Source organism: Pterocles gutturalis, unplaced genomic scaffold, assembly GCF_000699245.1.
Source record: "Pterocles gutturalis isolate BGI_N339 unplaced genomic scaffold, ASM69924v1 scaffold8263, whole genome shotgun sequence".
NCBI lineage: Eukaryota > Metazoa > Chordata > Aves > Pterocliformes > Pteroclidae > Pterocles > Pterocles gutturalis.
Window position 1 is genome coordinate 4,529 of NW_010117947.1, and position 23,088 is coordinate 27,616.

Below are 23,088 nucleotides of genomic sequence, written 5' to 3' on the forward strand. Positions count from 1 at the left end.
TTGCTGAGGGTGAATTTCCTGTCTTTAACTCAAATTATAAATAGATCCCATTCCAGTACTTCTTTTTTTTTTAAGACTCATTATCATTTGTCAATGAGAGGGGGGCAAAAATGGCTCACTCAAGCTGACATCACACAGGGTTGGCCCACATGCCAGAATTTTAAAAAGGCAAAGATTGGCCTGAAAAGTGGTCTAGAATAGCACAAAAAATCTTTTTCGGCTACAGGAACACTCAGTCATACTGGTTTGCAATTTGCCCACGTTATGAACTACATTTATCTGCCCAGGATCTTTTACATCCCTTGAATGTCCATGAAAAGTCCCACATAACATGAAGTTTTTGTAACTCTTTTAAGTACATGGGCTTAGCTGATACCAGTCATTTTCATTTAGCCCAACCTGTGGTGGCTTCCCCATTGATGTAGGCAAAGCCAGGAAAGTGTTGCATGTGCTCATATTCAGAATTTCTGCGCGTAGTCAAAGGAGTGTACATGTCACTAGAATTTCCATATCTTGTGGAGTGCATGGATGGGCTTGTGTAGCAGGAGTTCGCAGCCGGGACCTCCGGCCAGCGAGGAGTCACTGGTGTGGGATGCAGCCTCGGAGTACTGCTCATCAAACAGGGCTCCATTCTTGATGTTGGGCTGTTGAAAGGATACTACAATAAAAACAAAGAAAAACAAATTAAGGGGTTATCTACCACGTACTTAATTTAAAAATAAGGTCTGGTGGTATTGCAATTCCGTGTTCAACAGACTAAAATCATATTAATCAGCAGTTCCAGTTTCTGCAGAAAAATAGTATGGTCTGGCCTCAGAACAAGCAGCTAATTGGAGAACTTATAAAAAGAGCCTGGTAGAAGAAGAATCTCTCTATTCCTCAGCTGTTCACAGTGATAGTTGGAAAGTAGAAATCAAAGAAGTTCAGCAAATGCCTCCCACTAAGGAGAAGATGTGCTGAGGATAGGGTAGGGTAGGGTAGGGTAGGGTAGGCAGGAAAACAGAGAATAGCTTTTGCCCTCTGTAGCCACAGGCTGTCCAGCAACAGAAAGTAAACTGTGTTTATGATTGCTTGCTTAACATGCATTTATCTTATTGCCTGTCCTACAGGAGCAGATCATCTGTGTGTTGTGCCTAAGAAATGGCTCTCCTTGTTTTGCCCTCCTGTTATCCATCTGCATCGCAGAGATGGTTAGGATCCCTGTTCCCCTTGACCAGCCATGTATTTTCAGAGCTTCTACATTTACACCTTTTCAGCAAGATGGTGTCTAACCAGCTCAGATGGTCACGGTGAGCACTGCAGAACTCGGGCAAATGGGTCCATACACAGAGGGCTTCGCGTTTTCTACAAGAAGTGTCATAATTTTAAATTTCATGATCTTGTATTGTTTGATACTGCGATATCTCCTTAACTAGAAAGCTGTCACCAAAGTAGGACTATCACATTTTCTGATGCTTACAAACCTTGCAAGCTGCATGCCATAATTTTATATGGCTGAAGACTGTAAAACCCCTTCCCCATAGTTTGGAGGGTCATGGAGAGAAGAGCTGCAGTAGTTGTTCCTAGGACAGAGATGGCAATGATTCCCAAAGGGTCTCATTACATTACTGCACTGCCGGATGGGGCTGGGGTTAATCAGTTGTGTAAGTGGGTCCCCAAGGCAATTACAGCAATATCTCTGTGAGGAGTTTCTGCTGCCTCCCTCCAGACCGCAGCCAGAAAGGCAGCCCTGCCTTGGCAAACATATCCAAACAGTTCACAAGCCTCAGGCAGCTCAAAAGCCACATGCTGGCCACTCCTAATTAGAGAGGAGAAAGAGAAGAAGACTATTTCTGACCAAAATAACTTAGTTAGCGATTTAGCATATTCCACCATGTCCTGGGGAGACAGTTAGCAGAGGAGAGAGATTAAAGCTGTACAATGCATTATTTAGCATACACTTAATGCTACAGAGGCTGTGGATTTACCCAAGCAATCAGCTGTTGAAATAGGCAGGTAAATGGCAGCACCATACTGGAGCATCAACGCTTCAACTGGTACTGTTAATACAACCGTCAGAATAAGCTGTATTTGCAACACTGGCAACAAATCTATACAAGATCATCTAAATTTCCATCTCCACCCCAGCAAAAGGCTTTTCAGTAGGAAAATTCAGCAGAGATTAGGCACTGACTGCAGAAAGCCTTATATTCTTTTGCAGAAGAATCAAGTTTGCAGACATGGTGGCTTTCCAGAAACTTTTGCTGAGGATAAGAACTGTCTGCACCCAGCAACAATGAAACTCAAGCTTTGAAGTTTTATGTGAGGTGATTTGAATTTAGGATCATGGTTCTCTCCTTTAACTCATTAATTAAGGACAGGGCACTGTGTCAAAAGACAAACAAATTGCAAGTATTCTAAGTAAACAGTAGAGGTTCCAGAAAAAGTAGAACAATTTTCATATTTTTAATGTTTGGGAAACTAGCTAGTAGATCTAGGATGCAGCTTTCCTGGTCTGCACCAACAATATACTGAAGTAATTTTAATGCTAGTGCCTGCTGACTGCCTTCACCTGAAGATCTTGATGAGCAAAGCTCCTGCCATAATGAATACAGAGGAAACAAGTTGTCGTGTGATTCACTACAGCTTCAGAGTTGAATTCATCTCACCTAACTTTAGTTGTCAAAAAGTCAGGCATCTAATAAAAGTTAGTAATTTGTGCTCTGTCTACAGCCACCAGATGAGCAGTCCTCAAAAGATGGTTCTCTTCTTCCTCCTCCTCCATGATGTAATCCATTAGTTAGGTTGGCTCAAGTTAAATAATAGTCGCTTTTCCATAGTTGTCAGATCCATAAGTTATTTTTCCTGGTTGACCTCAAATGTCCCACTAATGACTGTGTACAAAATGCTCTGAGACAGTAGGAGGCAGGACCAGGATGGACTATTGGGGAAAAAATCACAACACACAAATAATATATTTTTAACTTTCTGTTTTCTCTGTGCTACCTGTGGAGCTGCAAGATGTCGGCCAAGCTAGAAACATTCTTCTTTGTCTTCAGTAGTGTTTTACTTTATACCAATTATCATGGTCTTTGCTTCTATTTCCCATTGTCTATACTCGAAGTCACTGTATAGTCTTGCATTAAGGAATATACTTACAACAAAATTAATCTAGACTTTTGCCATAATACACCAATTATTATCTCTTGTCTTCTTCCCAGTGTGATATTTGGTCTGCTCTATTGCTAACCATACCAGAACTGTTTGCCATCCTGACTCAGTGCAATTTTCCTTTGAGGTTGTGACTTGTAACAGGGGAATTATTTGCTCTCATACCCCTTACAAATGTCAAGAGAAAGCCCCAGCTTCAGCCGGGATAATTTGCTACTTCTTAATTTGTAGTAGACTGCACAACTTTAATCTATGAGCAAGAAGAACAAAAGGAACTCTGGGAACATTGTGGTGGGTCTCCCTGTTGTACCTGGCATTATGTGGGGAAGCCACATAATGGCTTTCAGGTAGTTTGTCCCTAAACCTGTGCCGTTGGGGGAATGAAAACTTGTCTCCCAGAGTGAACTTCAGGATGCACTGAAAAGGAAAGATAATCCTCCTCCTATCTGCAGCCAAGAGGCCATGCTAAGGCTAACCAAGAAGACAGGGCTAATGGCTGTGCATGAGGGGACAGGACACAGTGTGCTGCTTTTCCTTTTCATCAGGCACACCCGATGCAGCTGTGTTTATGAATGTGTCATGAATGTAAAAAGAATAATTGCTTGCAAATAATATGGACCCTAAATATCTAGCATTTTACAATAAATTCTGTTATGACTGAATGCAAGATGGAAAGTTTTGTGATGGTAGGTCAGCTAATCGCAAATGAGTCAGTGACTTCTTTTTAAGAAGAGACTATTGAAAGACAATATTTTTAAAGTACTCGTTGGCCCCTGCCTGACTCACCCAATGAAGCATCTATTCAGCCTTGTTGAAGTGTCCAAAGCATAGCCATCTGGGCGGATGCCTGCCCATGCTGCCTGAATCACCTTTCACACTCTACATCCGGTTTAATGAAGAGTGCTTAAGCATGCTGAACTCAAAACACTGGGGCCTAGTGATCTTTGCCACATATAAAAGCGACATTTGTTGGAGGGCTCTTGACAGGAAATTACCATTTTCTGGGTTAACTCACACTTGCTGCTACCGCTGCCATTAGACCTAGACAAGAAGCCCTTTAACTCTGGGAGACTTTGAGCAGATTATTAACTAGGGCCTTGTCCAAAAATGTAAAATTAATTCAGTTTCTTTTAGTATTATTTTAGAAAATACAACGTTAAGTATGTCCTCCCATGAAGTGAAGACTGAGTTCCTGCAGCATGAGGATGGAGAATAATCTCTTTATTCTTATCCTCAACTCACTGACTGATTATGCACAGAGGTGAAAGGTGTCTCTGTCCAAACAGCAAAATATTTTCCTTAAGAATGTGGCTCTGACTTTACATTGCATTAGCTCACACTTTTGCAGAATGCTGTAAGTTAATGTTGTACATAGGCCACTCCCTGCAAATAACTCATACCAGTAATTATAGCAATTGTAAAGAACTGCCTATAAATTAACTTGATAAAATATGCATAAAATCTCAAAAAATTACATAATCAAAACTATTGATTGATTGCACCTTTAATTTGATCCTTTTCTCCACAAATTGGAGCTTATTGAATATTAGTCATCAAATAGGTTGAGTGAAACTTTCAATTCAATATAAGTGCTCTTGGTACTTTTGGGAGTGGCATTTGGAGCCTTAGGAAAATGCTATTCATCATTATTTGAAAAGAAGTTAAGACATCTGTTTCCTGTTGCATTCAATACGTAATTACTTCAATTATGTTCTAACAATCTCAAGTCCGTTATGAAGCCATACTGTTAGGAACAATGATTCTTGTTGCATGGGTGGGATTTGGACAGTATTTTTTTCTTTCTGTCATTACTAGCTGTTTGATGACAGAGTGGTTATTGGGAAGGGTATGTTATTTTTACTGCATTGGTGTAGTCATGAGCTTATATTGTGTGTGTGCTGAGGGGACAAGAATTTTTTTTTTTTTTTGTGATGTAGATTGGCCAGAACAGCATGAATGGACACTAAAGCACAAGCTCTGTCCGGAAGAGGATTTCTTTGGCTCCCCCACTGTAACAAAAACCAGTTACTACTTTCTTCCAGTATTGCCCCTATGTAAGTCCTGCTGTAGAGGCATAGGAAGTAAAGACATGGTTGGGTAGAATTGTTGCATGCGACACTGCACAGAGAAACTAAGTGGTGCTGCTACTCATAGGGCATTTCTGGGAAATTATGTGAGGCCACTGCAGTCCTCAGAGCACTTTAGGAGAGTCACAGTACAAGCACTGCTTACAGCTTCTTTAACTATGGTGCCAATACTGTGCTCTCTGCCTCTGTGAAGTGCAGACCCAACCTACCGTTTAGCAGCAGATTGTACTACTGCAGTGTTTTCCAGGCTGGTTTGTTCTGCCCAGATCATGGAAGTCAACTATGGTCTTCATAAACCAAATCTGATGACAGCAAAACAGCAGCACAAGCACTTGCTAATACAAATCTCTTCCTCCCAGTCCCAGAAGTTGATTAGTGCCTCTTGAGGGCAGAGGCCCAGTTCAAGAATAGCTGACTCTGGCTATGCTCTTGAGCGCAACAGGAGATAGCTTAAAAGCAGCTATTTATGGATAGCCTGAAAGAGGATCAAGACCTGTCCAACCAGGATGAAACTTGCAGACAAAAGCTGTGATCAAAAACCAGTCAAGTGTATGTTGTGGAGGTGTATTAGGTGGTAACACTGTTACCTTTGAAGGGGGGACCTCTCTGCTAAAATTGAGATACGTTGATAGGAATGCTTAGAGGCTTTTAGACAGAGTTGTTGTCTATTTCCTGAAACTGCAGAGGCAGAGAACCAATGAAGGCTAATGTCAGTATAGATGTGTTTGTGTACACACATTATATAGTCCCCTTCTGAATGATGGAGTAGCATCATAAGATTGTATGCACTTCTGCACTATGGGTTAGATAATTAGGTAGTAACAAATTAATCTGTAGATCGTTTTTCTTTATTTGTGTCCAGACTCCTGGCCAGTAAGCCAAGTCAAGAAATGAGCAATCAGGCCTGGAGTTACAAGGAAGCAACTGTTCTGAGAACTATTCACAGATGCTGATGAAAGAAAAAAAAAAAAGTGCATTAAGACCAAGGTTTGAACAGACTGTCCCCATCAACAAAAAGACTCTTAGCCGTCAGTGGGAATTAGTCAGCCTATACAGCCAGAAGGAGCCAGTTTTAGGCTTACGCTGGGTTAGTAGCTGCAGATATTACTTCAGCAGAACATTCACTCCCCTATAAAGTTTTTTACAACCCATCTCCTCCATTTTTTTTTCCTTCTTGTCCATCTGAGAGTCACTAATCTTTCTGAAACTGTGAGCTACTTATCAAAATGTCTATTTAGCTCGAAGTCACAAGGCACCACGATCTTCTGTGAGCCAAGGCAAGCTCCAAGACTGTCTCAGAGATGGGAGATAACAATAATTTCAGAGGCTCCCAAAATTCTGTTATGGGATGGGTTGTGAGTGACCGTGCAGCTGTGACACATGGTGCTTCAGTGGTATCAGCCTTAGCAACTAACGCTGTCTCATTTCCTGTAACACTGAAGGATTCAAATTATCAAGAAGCCTCTCACTAACATGGGCTTGCTGCTGGTCAAGTGAGATAGGTTTGGCTTGGGACCCCCACCTGCACTTTTCAAGAGCTGTACATAGTACAAGATCTACAGCTGTGTGACTTCTTCCCCAGCACGGTCCCACTGTAAGGATTCCAATGACAAAACAAACATGAAGTTCAACAAAGCCAAGTGCAAGGTCCTGCACTTGGGCCAGGGCAATGCCAAGCACAAATAACAGGCTGGGCAGAGAATGTATTGAGAGCAGCTCTGAGGAGAAGGACTTGGGGGTGTTGGTTGATGAGAAGCTGAACATGAGCCAGCAATGTGTGCTTGCAGCCCAGAAAGCCAACTGTGTGAGCAGCAGGTTGAGGGAGGTGATTCTTCCCCTCTACTCTGCTCTCATGAGACCCCACCTGGAGTACTGTGTTCAGATGTGGGGCCCCCAACATAAGACGGATGTGGACCAGTTAGAGCGAGTCCAGAGGAGGGCCACAAAAATTATCAGAAGGCTGGAGCACCTCCCATATGGAGACATGCTGAGACAGTTGGGGTTGTTCAGCCTGGAGAAGAGAAGGCACCAGGGACACCTTACAGCAGCCTTCCAGTACTTAAAGGGGGCCTACAAGAGAGATGGGGAGGGACTCTTGATCTGGGAGTGGGGTATGACAGGATGAGGGGTAATGGTTTTAAGCTGAAAGAGGGTAGATTTAGATGAGACATTAGGAATAAATTTTTTACTGTGAGGGTGGTAAGACACTGGAACAGGTTGCCCAGAGAAGCTGTGGATGCCCCATCCCTGGAGGTGTTCAAGGCCAGGCTGGATGAGGCTTTGAGCAACCTGGTCTAGTGGGAGGTGTCCCTGCCCATGGCAGGGGGATTGTAACTAGATGATCTTTAAGGTCCCTTCCAACCTAAACCCTTCCATGATTCTGTGATTCTATGAAAAGCACAGCAGATATCCTAAAATCAATACAGTGCAACCTTCATTTTATTGTTTGGTTGGGATCAATATGTTACACACTGGCAAATGCAATTTAAAGGGTCATTTATTCCCTTCCTGTTTCCCAGCTGTTCAGTTCCCCACTTCCACCAAATAAAAGTTATGCCCTCCATCCCCTTTGCTCCGCTTTTTTTTGTTGTTGTTGATGGTCTGTAAATCCTATCCATGAAATGACCCATCTTAAAGTTCTGCTAAAAAACCAACCAAACAAAAAATCAAGCACAACTCTCTGTTTTTCTTTAGGTACATTGCTCTGGGGTAAATAATAGCCTCAAAATAACAGACCTGATAAAAGCTGGAGTATGTTGCTCGCTTCCACATGAAGAGGTTGGACATGGTGTTCTTTGAGACCAAAAAAAGGAATTTATAGCTGCAGCCTAAAATCCACCTCTATTACATGTTGCCTGTTTCAGCTCACACCCCTGTCTGGGACAAGGGCTCTTTCTGATTCCATGTTCATAGAGGAGAACTTACACACAGATTCTTTCTTAGTAGTTAATTCCTAGACACGCTCCCAAAGAGCATGATAGAATATTAGCTAAAGCTGAGCCAGAGTTCTATATTTGAACTGAATGTAGATTATAACAGAGTTCTTTTGAAGAGTTATGGTCAATGCCTCCTCTTCTCGACTGATTATATTACCACAGCCATACACATTGCATCTCGTCCGATTTCAGTATAGCAGCAACTGTTTATATATTCATTCCAAATTTGGCTTCCTCTATTTTGATTTTGCGATGTCATGAGTCTTACTGCAATTCCTTGTACATGTTCCCCTTAAAAAGTCTGCTAGAAAAAGAGTGGTTCCCTAACATCTTATTAGGCTTTGCAGGCAACAGTACATTATGAACTTTTGTTGGTTAAAAGTAGCTAAGAAAGGACTTATCATCAGGGCAGGCATTTTACAGAAGTTCACTTAGCTTTAAAAAGAATGTCAGCAAATTCCATATTAAAATCATTCACAACTTTCAGATTATACTTGAAAGTAGGGTTTCAGTTTGTAGCTCTTTTCAATGCAGAAGGAGCGCATTGGTAGGGTTTTGTTAGCTGCATCCTGCTGTGAGATTCCATCTCAGTTTACAAGCAGCATGAGAAAAAAACCATGCTAAATACCAATTGAAATCATTTTGCTCTGAAGTGTGATCGTTAAAGTGTAGAGGTTCTTCATGTGTGTCCAGGACAGGTCAAGGGCTAGCAAGAGAGGAAGAAATGATCTGACATCTGCACTTGTAGAGACAGCCTATTACAGTATGAGAAATATTTATATTATTTTAGTGTATGTCACAATTTCCATATAACATGTTAACCAGGACATGAGTAAACTACAAATGCATTGATTTTGCTTTGCTTTGTTTATTTCTTTTTTAACTTACGCTGTCTATGTCAGTGTGACAGACAGCTGTCAGAGTGTAGAAAGTGAGGGTTATAACATTTCTAAACAGTAAAAGCCTAATTCTCCTTTTTACATAAAGATTCATGACCTTACAGACAATTTCATAATCAGCACTCATGTGAGTTTTCTGCTGTAAAGGATAAGAGAGAGTAAAGAAAATTGGTGAGCCAATTTTAAATTATAAAGGGATGCATTCTGGAAAAAATCGTGAGATAACAGGGTAAGGCCCGTACTGAAAAAACAATATATACGAACCTGTCACAGGACACTGTACTTAAACATTCCCTCACTGTTCCTATTGAAGATACAGCAGCTGCAACAACCCTCAAACAAATCCTCACACCTCCTGTAGTCTGTCTGATGGAACAGGTGCTACACAAATAGGTGAGAAGTTGTAGACTTGTTCTTTCCGTTAGCTAGGGAGCCATTGCTGAGATGGTCTAAATCAGCATATTGGGCTTGTATAGAACAATCTTCCCAGCACATTTCAAAAAGCTTTAAGGAGATCAATACCATTATTCTTATCTTATAGCTAGGGAAAATGAGGCATAAAAAAAGAGAAATTTTTGAGACTTATGTCAGACTGATGCCAAAGACCAGAATGAGATGCAGTTTTCATGTGTTCTAGTCCAAAGCACCATCAAATTCACATCTTTGCATCTGGTATGAAACTGTTCCAGTCCAGTGACAACAGTTTCGCATGGTGGTCCCTAATATCCTTGTATAAATTTCCAGTAGATAAAGCACAAGAGGAACTGTGTGGGTGGAATATCCCAATGCTATCACCTCTTGCCTGTATCCACCTTTTGCAAATCTTCCAGCAGAGAGCCCAGAGAGCAGCTCCCTACACTGGGGAAGCACTAGTTACATGATGTATTAAAGCCCTGCTGCAGTGGCACCACTTTTGAACTGCTGCCAAATATCATCTTCCCACTTAATCTGTGCTTGTTTCTACTGGCTCAGTTTTGTGAACTGAAATAGTCCTGCGATAGTTGCTGACAAAATTTCTCAGCATTATAGTAGGAGACTATGGCATACAGATTAAACAGAACCTCTTCACAATGGCATCCTGAAGTTACTCAAGCAATATTCAGAACTCACTTTTTTGGGAAATTCCTAAACATATGCATTCTCAAAAGCAGAAGTTCCAGAAGAATTCACTATAGTCTCTGCTTCTTTCAACTACATGAAAACATTGTTATTTCTTGTTAGGAATCTCTTCCTGTTCCCAAAACATAAGAAACATACAACTAATTATATTCATTTTTGTTTCAGCTACTCTTTAACACAGAAACACTTTATATGATCCAGACTGCTGGATTTTAGAGTTTAGTACAATCTAAAGCTATTTCTGATAAAAGACTCTCCACCAGAATGAAAATATATCTAGGTAATATTAGAAAAGAAAAAAATTAGGGACCATCAGTGACTACACTGATGACAGCTTATTGACTCAGACAGCTAATATGCTGATAAGAAATTTACAAGCACAACTTTACCTACAATGTTATAGCAAGCATTGTCAAGTAAGAAATCCAACTTACCTGTGAAGAGCTTCTGTGGTAAGCTGAGTAGTGAAGTGGTCCAGAAATAGCAGTGTCATGTGGTAAAGATGGATACTGACTCTGCATTGGGTGGGGATGCTGGTTGCTATAACTACCATAGTTGTAACTTCCTGTGTATCTAAAATCCATTTAAAAACTCTAGTTAGTATGTATAATAATCATAGCATTGCAACTAATAATTCTATAACTTCTGAGACATGCAGTTGCACTTTTTTTACATAAGAGAATGATATTTTAAATAAACTTTTAGAAGAAGATATTTCCCAGCTCAGCTGGGAAGCAGGTGCCACTTAGTGAAATGATGTTTTCAGCACAACAGCAAATAGAGAGAGACAGCATGTTTCTCTGACTAGTTTTAAATTGCAAATTCATTTGTGCACTTTCTAAGGAGAAAGTGTCTTTCCCTTTTATTATTATTTTATTGCCACATTGCTAGTAAATTGCTATCCAAGCTGAGGAAGTATGGTAAGAGTTGGCTTAAAGAACTACACTGTGGAGTTCGGCCATGTCCTTGCACTGGGGTCAGATGTTCCTTTTTTTGGGAGGGAGAGAGATATATCCATTTGCATCTGAAGCATACAACGTACAGCTTTAGCACTGATAACTCAAGAATAGAGTGAGATTTGAGGTTGGAGAACGTGCCTACTTAGTTTTTTTTTTTTATACAAACACCTTGCCTAGGGACACCCAGGGGTAAAGCAGGGAGCAGTTTCCTTAGCTATAAGAAACTGCAGGGTCAGTGTTTGTTGGCCACCATTATTTGTGCCTTTCACTAACAGAAGTAGCATGAACACTTTCTGCAACCTCCCCATCTCTGTGTAGCTGTGCGAATATTTGATGCTCTTAAAATATATGCTATTGAAATGAAACACAAACCATGATAAATAAACAATCAGGGTAACCAATTCATTGTGAAAAAGGGAAGACAGTTATTTGCACAGACTTTTTCTGGAAAGTTCAATATAATTTTTACACTGGATGGAGTTTAAACTTCTACTATTCTTTTGATTTTATGATGGTATTCTAGAGACATCATGTCATGTCTTATACTAACTAAACCAGGAGTTTCAAAATGAGAGCAGAGAGTCCTGTCCAAAAATGTTTTCAGGACATAAGGCCCTATGTCTGTTTTCATTGTTCAACATTGAGCTCTCATTCTTATATTAATTTGTGCTTCACCGTAAGTATGAGTAGTTTCTGTAATCTACCTCAGACAAGCTGGTGTTCACATGATACAACTTTGATAGTGTCTCTGTGGAGAGTAGGAGAGAGAGCAATGTCTATGTCATGGAGCTGTTTCACACGTAGCGCTTTAATTCAGTTGAGCATGGAGTTATAAAGCTTCTTATCCTAGTCTCTATTGTGTTCTTCCTCTGTCCAGGAAGCTTCCTCTGTCTCTCTTCAACTTCAGGAGAGAGAGCACTGAGGACATGAGAAGATGACTATGCTCCTTCAAGGCTAGTATTTTCTTGCCTGTCTGAAAGTGCTGGGCTGAAGAACCCTACATCTCTCTAAGAAGAAATTGTACCTGAAAAATCCAACAAAAATGTTTTCTGATAAGTAGCATCTCTTACAGTGACTAGATTAGTGGGGGCAATACACAGATGGCATGTCTTTGGGGAAGTCCAGCTGGGAACTGGCAGTTACTCTGGAGTCTAGCAGCTATGATTCAGAAAGAATGCTTGGTTGACAGTACAGAAAATAATGCAAAGTCCTGCATCTGTGGCATCATAACTCCTGCAGTGGTACAGGTTGGGGCCATGTGGGGAGAAAGCAGTTTTGCTGAAAATTGCCTGCAAGGTCTGGTGGACAAGAAGTTGAACATGAGTGACCAGCATGCCCTTGCAATGAAGAAGACCAGCTGGGCTGTATTAGCAGGAGTGAGGGCAGCAGGCCTAAAGAACTGATTATTCTCTGTTTGGCACTTGGGAGACCACATCTGGAGTACTATGTCCTGTTTTTGGCTCTCCATTATAAAAAGGGCATTGACATACTGGAGTGAGTGTAGTGGAGGGCCATTAAGACAGACAGGGGACTGAAGCACATTACTTACAGGAAGAGAACCGGGTTTGTCCAGCCTTAAGAAGAGAGGCAAAGGGATGATCTACAACTATCTAACAGGAGGGTATAGCCCAGCTAAAGCCAAACTTTTCTCAGAAGTGTACAGTGACAGGAAGAGAGGCAACAGATACTAGTTGGATCAAGGGAAATTCCAATTATATACAAGGATATTTTCTTGTATTAATACCACAGATCTTCCATTTACAGTCCTGAGACCCCACATGTGTAGAGAGTATGACTGTGGATTTAGAAGATTTACTGGAGTGAGCTAGAATACATTATGGACCTTGTGCTATTCCCCAGTTTCAGAAATCTGTGCTGGTATTGCTTGCTCTAAGGCTTGCTTTAACAATAGGGAACAGATCATGCAGCCCTTTCTTCTTTTCTGGTAACATGTATTTGGCCTTAATAAATTTTTATTGTACAGGGAGCATTTTTTCTCATTGAACTTACTTTTTATTTTCTATAACTGGCCAGCAGCACAAATAAAGTATTTGTACAAATCAATACAACAGTCTATATTTCAGTCTATAACAGTCTATATCCAATTCTCTCTTGGGAACTACTAGGGCTTTACATTGTTCCAAGGCTTCAGTTCTTAAATGTCTTTACATTTTGGAATATTGTGGTATAAAACACTCAGATTTTTAGGTATTCTCCTTCTATCTCAAGGTGGTGTGGAGCCTTTATATTTCAGAGAGGATCGTCTTTAGTGTGCAAGATTGGTAGGTACCCCAGCAGAACTGCTGTTAGGAAACTTTCAGGTATGTTGGGTGGCCAAGAGTCTGTATTTGGTGGGAAATGCAGCAGGGGCCTCCATACTGCTCATGCTCTCTGCTGGGCTCTCTGCATGGGAGTGAGGCTCAGTCTTTATACCTACAGCAGCTGCTCACTCCATTTCTCGCCTCTCCAGAAACCTGGAAATCTTAGTGCAGACTTGATCTTCTCCCTTCATTTCTTTCCAGGGCAGCCATCTGTTTGAATCTTGCATACAAGGTCTCTTATTTTTTTATTTTTCTTTCTGAAGAGATGGTTCTTTAAAGCTTTTCAACAAGCTGTCTTGAATCTATGACTGTAACTTTCATAAGAACTATATAACGAGTCTTGTGCTTCAAAACATCATGGGCGAGGCCACTGGATATCCCTGCAGACATATGTTCAGAAACACGTCTCTATAGCCTGTCACATTAGACTCAAATCATATAAAAACTGAAATAGCAATATGTTGATTTTGCTGTAGATCCAAAATAAATACAAATTGTAATGAAAAAAAAATTAATAGTAGTGTGTAGAAGGCAAATGAGATCAGGAAATATTTGTGGTGGAAGCCACGTAAATGCAGATTAACAAAGGCCTTATCCCTATGAGCTTACAAAGTAAATTCCAGACAAGAAGGCAGATGTCACTGAAATGTTTAGAAGCATCACCAAAACGTTTCTATCCATGTGTCACACATAAAACCAAGTGGCAAAAGAAGTTAGACTATAGAATTATTCGTTGCTTTTCAGAAAAGTCGATTCATCTAGATTTAAATGTTTCCTCAAATCACCTACCAGAGGAAAGAGATTCCTTTAGGAGCAAGGAATTCTCACATATATACATATATGTATATATTATACATACACTGCCTTACTGTGGTCTGTTCCAATTCTTTCATCCTGTTAGCTCCTGAACCTCCCTGCTGCCCTATTTCTGCCTCCACCAAGCAATCATACTGCTGGATAGGAGAGATGTTCCATATCTCCATATCCAGGTTTTTCTGGTAAGGGCTTAGCAGTGACATTCAAACAGAAATCCAAACCTAACCACATCCAAGAGGGAAGGAGATGCAGGGTTCAAATTAATCTCCTGTTACCCTTCCAAACAGTATGCAGTCTTTCACACAGGGAAAGCAATTCCGCCGAGTTAATGAGTACACAGTGAGACTGAGGAACTCAGTAAAGTCTTTTGAACCTCTTGCATCATGTCAGCATCTGAGTATTCGCTAATCTTGCTATGTGCCTGGCCCTTCTCCATCGATTATTTTGTGTCTGTTTCTTTCTGTTTATAGATATCTATGACTTACACACTCAGTCAAAAGGGACAGCACAGAAGAAGTGTTCCTTGATGAAAAGAACACTGAGAGACTTAGTTTGAGTTTCTGAAGTTGCATAAATTTCCACTGTAATTATTTTAATTGAGAGTCTTGAGCAAATTGTGGTGATGGAGATGGGATAGGATTATATGGTGAAAATATGGCCATTTCTCCAAACTGTGGACATTTTTTATTTGCACATCTAACAGTAGTCATAGAATCAATTGAATCATTGAAGTTGGAAAGGACCTGTGGAGGTTGTCTAGTCTAACCTCCCTGCTCAAAGCAGGGTCCATTAGAGCAGGCTAGTCAGGATCGTGTCCAGATGGGGTTTGTATATCAGCAAGGATGGAGACTCCATAGCCTTTCTGGGCAACCTGTTCCAGTGTTTGATCATATAGTAAAACAAGTTTTTTGTTTGCTTATGCTTAAACAGAATTTCTTATATTTGTATTTGTGCCCATTGCTTATTCTCCTATCAATAAATACCACTGAGAAGAATCTGTCTCCATCTTCTTGACATCCTCCACCAGGTATTTATACACATTAATAAGGCCCTTTTCTGGACTTACTCCAGGATATCTGTGTCTGTCTTGTACTGAGGAGCATAGAATTGGATCCAGTGCTCCAGATGTGGTCTCATCAGTGCTGAGCAGAGGAGAAGGATCACCTGTCCTGAGACGTGGTATAGTAGGACAGTTTTTTAGACACATGTAGCCTTTGTGATGGAACATGGCACAAGAAAACAGGAATCAGAGAAGAAATCTACTGAAGCTTTCGCTTTTATAAGATATTCTCCAGGCCTACTGGAGATTATAAAACTCAGACATAATATAATCATACAACAATAGCAACAGCCAAAGAATAATGATACCACCACCTTTGCAATACACATTGACTACCTCAAAAACCAGATTTCACTGCATTTCCAAAAAAAACCCCTATGTATAGGTTCATCCAAAAAAAAAAAAAAACCACACACACACACAAAAACACAAACCCAAGACACTGAGAAGTAACTTACCCATGTTCTTCTCTGTGGGGATATACAGGTATCCGGTGTGTGACAGATGATGATGGCACATGTGGACTTCTCATGCAGGGCAGCTGTTGGGAATTTTCAGCAGGTGACCCAGCAGCTGTTGTCACAGTGTAGGTGAGTGACCATGTATAGGATTGCATAGCTCCTGCAGATGAACAAGCATTAAAGGAATACTGCTAACATGGGCTGTTGTTCATAGAGGTGTTATGCTTTGAGGTGGTTACAGGAAAGCAACCTAATAGGCACTGATAATGAACCACCATCAACCAAAGTGAACAAAACAGTTACGTCTGAGGCATAAATAAAAATACAAATAGATCATCTGGAGTGTGCAAAGATCCAAAGGTAAGAGGCATATCTGGAATAGTTCAGACTGTGAACTTTCAGTGTGGTATTATAATTTGAGGCTATCATTTTTCAGAAAAACTGGGATACGACTTAGAAATGGAGGAACACCAGTGCTAATATTTCCAGGCGTGATGCACCAAACCCTGAGGTATCTCTCGCAAGGAGTGGGCTGCTGGCCTGTTTAGCTCTGAGGTTGATGAGGCCTGGAGTGAGGCAGGAAGTATGATGAGGACAAGGAAGGATTAGAAAAAGATGGGTGTTACACAAATAAATTTATTGAATCCTTTTGCAGTTTGTACCTGTTCCACCCAACAAGGTACCAGCCTTTGTAGTGGTAACACAATGGCAGATCTCCAAATTATAATAAATATAGAGATAGAAATAGCCTAGTGATTTTCTTATAATGTTTCTTTCTTCTTTCGAGGCGGCAGGGACTGGACTTAATTTATTTTTTCATGTAGAGCATTTGTGGAAGAGCAAAGCAAAGTAGTGGGTTTTCCATTCTGCTTGGAAGGTGCTGAGTTTTTTAATCATCCTGATCCCTTCCAGGCAGGAACTTCAGATTCATGAGCCAGCTGCTGAGAAACCTTTGTCCTTTGCACACACCCCTTTCACTCAGGAGGCTGACAGATCCATTGTTCCAGTATAACATAGCTCTTGCTGGAGGTCATGACCATACTGGCTGAGATTACCCTGCAAATGAGGACCAGAACACTGAATTTAACCCAATGTGAACACTAGTTTGGGGGTCTCTGGGCACTCTTGACTCTTTTTCACTAGCTAAAAGGAATTGCAGGAGGTTACTCGGTTTTTTTCAGTGTGGATTCTAGGACTTCCTGTAGTATGAAAGAGCCTAATTCAGAGGGGGAAGTGATTGTATTACCATGTCTGTGTCCACTCCATGGGTTTGGGTAACGAAAAGCCTGTCTCATATGTGCATAATTTTCTTCAGGTGGGTGTGATTTTATTTGGCAAAATCAGACAAATAATTTTTTTTAATAGGAAATGCTTAATTCTGGGACTGAACAAAGGCATTTTGAGCTTCACAAGGTAGGTCCAGCTTGAAATACTGCAGTAGGGTGTCATTTAGTGCTCTTAGAGACATCCTTGGATGTGTTATGGCCAAGGATATTTGTGCTAGGTCTGTTTTCACATGCCTGCATTTTCTGTCACTGACTCTTGAAGTGTCAGTCTTTCATGTCCTCCCATTGCAGAGGACCACTGAGATCCCTGAGACCAAAGAGAAGCTGGCACATCAGTGCTGCTGTGGATATAAGCAGTCATGATTGCTTCAGTTGACTAAAATGTTTAAGGAAGCCAACCTTCAGCAGAAAATACAGTTTATGTGGAAGGGGCCAAAATTTATGCGGTCACCAGATAGCTTCATTTGAAAACAAGAGAAAAACTGCTTTGAAAATATCAACAACTTGTCTGCAGAATATTTTGGTGAAACATTTCAGTTTCAAAAGGTCAACATATTTTCCTAGTGTTATTTTTCAAAAGAAAATTTGAAACTTTGTTTCAAAATAGGATTAAATTCAAAAGGCAAAAATAAAGAGAAAAGAAAGAAAGGAAGGACAACAAAGATGGTGAAAAGAACCAATTACTTATTTTTAGGTAACATTACTGTTTGGGTTTTTTTCACTTTTTCACTTTTTAAATTCACCATAAACCAAAAGTTTTACTTTGACTTGATTTTATTTTTTACAAGAAAAAAATGGGCCATTGAGCCAAAAATCTCATGGCCTTCCAAGCTCTAACAAGAAGTGGTAATAACAGGGCTAAAAGATCCTTTGCATTTTACCAAATATGGTTAATTTGACTGGCCCCGGCCATTATAACAGCCTCCTTTTCTTTTTTTTGAAAAATAGTAGGGATCTTATCTCAGTCTGCGGAAAATTAGTCCAGGATGGCAAGTTGTTTCATGTGCACCCTGTGGGAGGTCAGACTCCTTGGATGAGAGGACTTGGCCACTACTGGCATTCAAGTCCAACTGGCAGCCATCTCAGTTCAATTTTAAAATAAATGTTTAGGGTGTACCACACTTTGTGGCTGTCTGGACAACACAGAAACAACTAAAGAGAATGGGTCTTGCACTGGAAGAGTTGTGAATATCTGTGTTTAATTCTCCTAACCAAGAATTGTCCCCAGTACTATAGGATAGTACCTCACACAGCTGCTCTAGGAAATACTTTCTTTTGGAGGTAATAGTTTAGAAACAAATGCATGTTGTGCTCTGGATTTACAGAGTGACAGAAAGCAGTTCAAATATTTTTTTCAGGATGTTCTTGGAAATCTACAGTTGTCTCACTTCTCTTTGCCTTTGTGGAAGGGATGCCATTATTTTCAGTGACCTGGTCACACAGACAGAGAGGAAGGATAGAAGATGACAAAAGATTTGCAGACTCTCTGTGTGGATATATCAGGTCAGCCAGGATACTGCCAACACTGTAGTGGGTCAGAAAGGGGGAATGAGACAAGTCTGAAAGTTTAGGAAAGTTATCTTTTTAATACAATCCTATGTCCCAGCCCTATATGTTTAATTTCCTCAGCTGGCTGCAGAATTGAACTGCACTACATGAAGTCTCTTTTAAATATGACTGAATCCAACTTAACTGCTTTCTGAAATAAGCAAAAACAATAGTGATTGAGCAATATCTTGCTCTGCTTTGTGTTCTGAACACGCAGGGTTTGATTAAAATAGGGAAGTTCATTTATTATCATCCATTTTTCTTTTATCTTTTAACAAGAAAATTTATTTTGAGGATATTAACCAAGAGGCCATCTGACCTGTAGCAGAGCCAAATATAAATGGAACTGCTGTCAGGCCAACAACAGCCCTGTTGACATTGGTGCCATCATGTACACCAGCACAGAAAGAAACAAAAGTTGCTTCATGATGCTGCATTTTATATTTGCTTTATGATGGAGTAAATGACCACCCAGGTATAAGCAAGATGCTCACAGCACTGTGTATTATGTCTGATAGTAAGCAGTACTGTCAACCTCAAGCAATCAGAAATCTGGAGTCAGATCCCCATTCTGCCCCCACATGAAGAATAGATTACCTTTACTATCAGCTTTAGAAAAAACACAAACCCTTGCATTTGGAAGGGGAGAATTGCCTTTTGGAATTGGAACCTTTGACTTTTACACACTGCAGCTATGAGAACTAAACTCTGACTGTTGAACAAGAGCTGATGTTCCCATATACTCATATGAGTCCAGGACCTGAAGCTTTAGGAAAAAAACAGAACTTTGTTCTACTCACACACACAAATATGAGAGGGGGTAGCTCTGTGCAAGTATCTCCTGAACCAGATTCCCAGAACTAGCTTAGAGTTGGAAGAACAGCGACCTTAAATGACCATTGCTGACCTGAAGATTTATTTTACACATACATTTATTGGAACTAAAGAGTAAACTGCACGGATGAGCTTACTAATGTATTAGGAACTACTTACAATTCAGCGTTCATTTTGGGTTGTCTGAAAACCACTGCATTAGCAAATGAGTAATCACAGCTTTAAGAGGGGCTTTAAGAGAGAATAATAGCATGGTCAGCCATATAGCTATCACTTTTATTACAACATTGTTGCAGTTTGAACAATCATTAATCTGGCCTTTGTGATTTAGAAAGGATGGAGACTAATTATCCTTTTAAATGTCTAGTAACTTAACAAAAAGTTTTAAATAAAGTGTTAGCTGAGCCATGCCAGATGTTCTACCACAGAATGCTATATATAGGATTTAAATTTCTTTTGCTCAGTATCATGTAATTGCAACAGTTTAATTTGGTGGTTTTGTGCTGACCACTGACTGAAGGCAAAAAGGTTAAAATGAAAGTTTAATAGTTAACTTTTATTGCTAATGACACAAGCAAGAAGGAGTTAATGATGCCTCAAACTGGGGAACTGAGAGCTAGTGGTAACCAACGGAACTAGTTCTCAAGATTTGCAAAGCATTTGCAGACCTTTACATTTACCTCATAAAGGACACATAAGAAAACCAATAGAGGGTACTTTAAATATATCTCTCCAGAACTGAGGTTCCTGTTTCAAAATATTCTATATATTAATGCCACAAATCTGTATATGGAACAGTTTGATTATATGTAATACATTTTCAGCACTCCTATTATAAAGTATAGCAATTTCCTATAGCTGAAACATGGTTGTTATTTTGTATTACTTTACATGAATGAACCCTGCATTCCATGGTGTAATAGCAAACTAAAAAGGTGATCAGTTCATCTATGTGATGAACGTGGGAAATGGAGGTATTACTAATTGACCAAATAAAGACCAGGAAATAGCCACATATTTAATCTTAACCAGACCGCTACTTGCATTGACAAATTTCGCTTGTGCTAGCCAAAAATTATTTTCACACTTGCAAAAGTGATACTGCACCAAACCATAAGAATAAAATCCAATTCAACCAACCAAAGTTTTCAAAACAATCTAAAAATTAAAAGCTGGAAAAAAACAGAGAGCTAAAATAATCAGAAATAGCTTTCTTGCCTAAAAAGTTTGCTATGGGAACAAACAAAACCAGTGTTTTGTCAAGTTCTACTGCCTGTACTGTGGGAGCAGGTCCTTCAACCATTCTTCCCAAATTATCCTGTTTCTGGCTTAAGACTTCACACTAGCAGACCTTGGCCTGACAAGGACATAAAAAAATCAGAGTGAGAGAATAAAACAGAGTATAATAAAATAATAAGCAAAATGAAAACAAAAAGGAATTGTGTTTGTAATGTTTGTGTGAGTCCATTCCCTTGTATTACTGGTAGGATTCAGGAGGAATATGTAAGATCCATGCAGTTCCCAGGCCTGCCCAGATCTGCGCCTAAGTCAAGTACCTAAGTCAAATAAGCTGAAGGTGGAAGCTCAGATAACTGACAAGAAGGCTCTTATACAAATAAGGAATAAGCTTTGGATTAATAGGTATGGTGGTCACACAGAGTTACAGTCTCTGCAGCCTAAACACAAGTCCCTCAATCTCCATTCCTGTCAAAGCCACTGGAGAGCATACAGTTCCCTACTTTTCATTCTTTCATTTCTGGGTACAGTTCTGCATCATACTAAGTTCTGGTTATAACATCACAATTATTCCATTGGGTCATAATGTCTACAGAGCAAGTTACCCACCCAATCAATATTTCAAGACTCAAGCATTGTATTGGGTCTGGCTGGGGTGGAGTTAATTTTCCCCACAGCAGCCCTCATAGTGCTGTGTGTTGAATTGGTAGCTAGAAAGGTGTTGATAACACCAGTGTTTTGTCTACTGCTTAGCAGTACTCACATATCATTAAGGCTGTCTCCCCAGCATTGCCCCTGAAGTAGGCTGGGGGTGGGCAAGATCTTGGCAGGGAATATAGCAAGGGCAGCTGACCCATACCATATGATGTCTGCTCAGCAATAAAAGCTAAGAGAAAGGAGGAAGGGGGCATTTGTTAATGTGACGTTTGTCTCCTGGAGTAACCACTACATGTACTGAAGTCCTGCTTCCTGGGAAGTGGCTGGACATTGCTTGCTGATAGGAAGTAGAGAATAAAATATTTTGTTTTCCTTTGCTTCCGCATGCGGCCTTGGCTTTTTGCTTTATTAACTGCCTTTATCTTGACCCACAAGTTTTTTCCATATTATTTTCTTCCCCCTTGTCCTGCTGAAGAGGGCAGTGATAGAGTGGCTTGGTGGTCACCTATAGAGCAGCTTGGTGGGCACCTGGCGTCCAGCCAAGGTTAACCCACCACAAGCATATACACCACCTCCAGCACTGCCTGATCCAAAGCAGAGTGCTCACCTGCCATGTCCAGGAATCATGTGTCTCTTGTCTAACCATTCTGGGGGTAATACCATCCTATTTCCCTCCTAAATAAGGTATTGTCTCCAACAGTGAGAAAACCTTAAATTTCGATGTAGGAACAAATGTTCTTAAATCTCTTTCCACCACAACTATGCATTGTGCTTCCCTGTGGCGCCTTTGCAAACATGGAAAACATTTGTCAGAAAGATTTATTATCCCTTTAGCCACTGCCAAATTCTCCAGTGTGGTAAATCATCACTTTCTGACATTCTTTCAAGAAGGTTTTGTAACTTTTCTAGTACATCACAAAAGTGATGGTTTCCACATTCTGATTATACACCCATCTCACCAAGGAGCAGTAAAGCTGCAATTTCACTGCCTGGAACTGCCTTCTGAAAGTCGTTCACATTTTTGCCTTTTTTTTACATGAGTTAAACACTGTCTTTTGATCATACAGACAGACTGTCCTCCCCACATCCAAAAGGTAATGAGTGAGTTTTACATTAGAGTACAGGGGATGATTACCCATTTATATAGACCAAACAAGAAGCCAGTTTTGTGCTTCTTGTTTTCTGATAATCCTGCCCACAAAATGAATACCTTTAAGCACAGATTTTTAATCTGTAGGCCCACCAGAATACAACCTCATGAGTTGCCATAACAGAGCATGTAACTGAAAATAGGCTTCAGACATGTAATTCCTAGTCTCTAATAGTGAAAGTTGAAAGTTATCAGCAATGTGTAAAACATTCCCAAGAGAAACTTGCATAGCTATTTAAACATATTTGGGGCTCAAATATGTTTAAAGATATCCAATTCCCATTTTATTCACTAGGAATTAAGTGGTTCAGGATTTTGAAAACCTCACCAAACCTTAAAATATCTGGCACGTTCCCTTGAAGTATATACAATTTTTCAGGGAGACTGATTGTCCTCAAAGTCATTGAAGATGCTCAAAGGTGCTATATTCATAATTAATTATTTTCGGGCATTGTTAGAACTACAAAAAATTGGACTGATTTTTAAAACTGTTTAGAAATAAAGTGACAGGTCTGCTCTTCTGAAGGCCTCAGCTGCTGAACAGATTCTGATATGCTCAGGTCTGTGAT

At 40.2% G+C, this 23,088-nt stretch overlaps 1 protein-coding gene across 1 annotated transcript in view; it reads right to left on the reverse strand.

Moving 5' to 3' along the window:
- Positions 1 to 242: 242 nt before the first annotated feature.
- Positions 243 to 23,088, reverse strand: part of RFX4 (regulatory factor X, 4 (influences HLA class II expression)) — a 77,609-nt gene continuing 54,763 nt past the window's right edge. The window contains exons 15-17 of the mRNA XM_010076004.1: positions 15,806 to 15,968; positions 10,626 to 10,764; positions 243 to 658 (exon numbers count right to left, since the gene is read on the reverse strand). Coding sequence (XP_010074306.1) covers positions 386 to 658; positions 10,626 to 10,764; positions 15,806 to 15,968 — 575 coding nt within the window. The 3' untranslated portion in view covers positions 243 to 385. The remainder of the gene's footprint in view (positions 659 to 10,625; positions 10,765 to 15,805; positions 15,969 to 23,088) is intronic.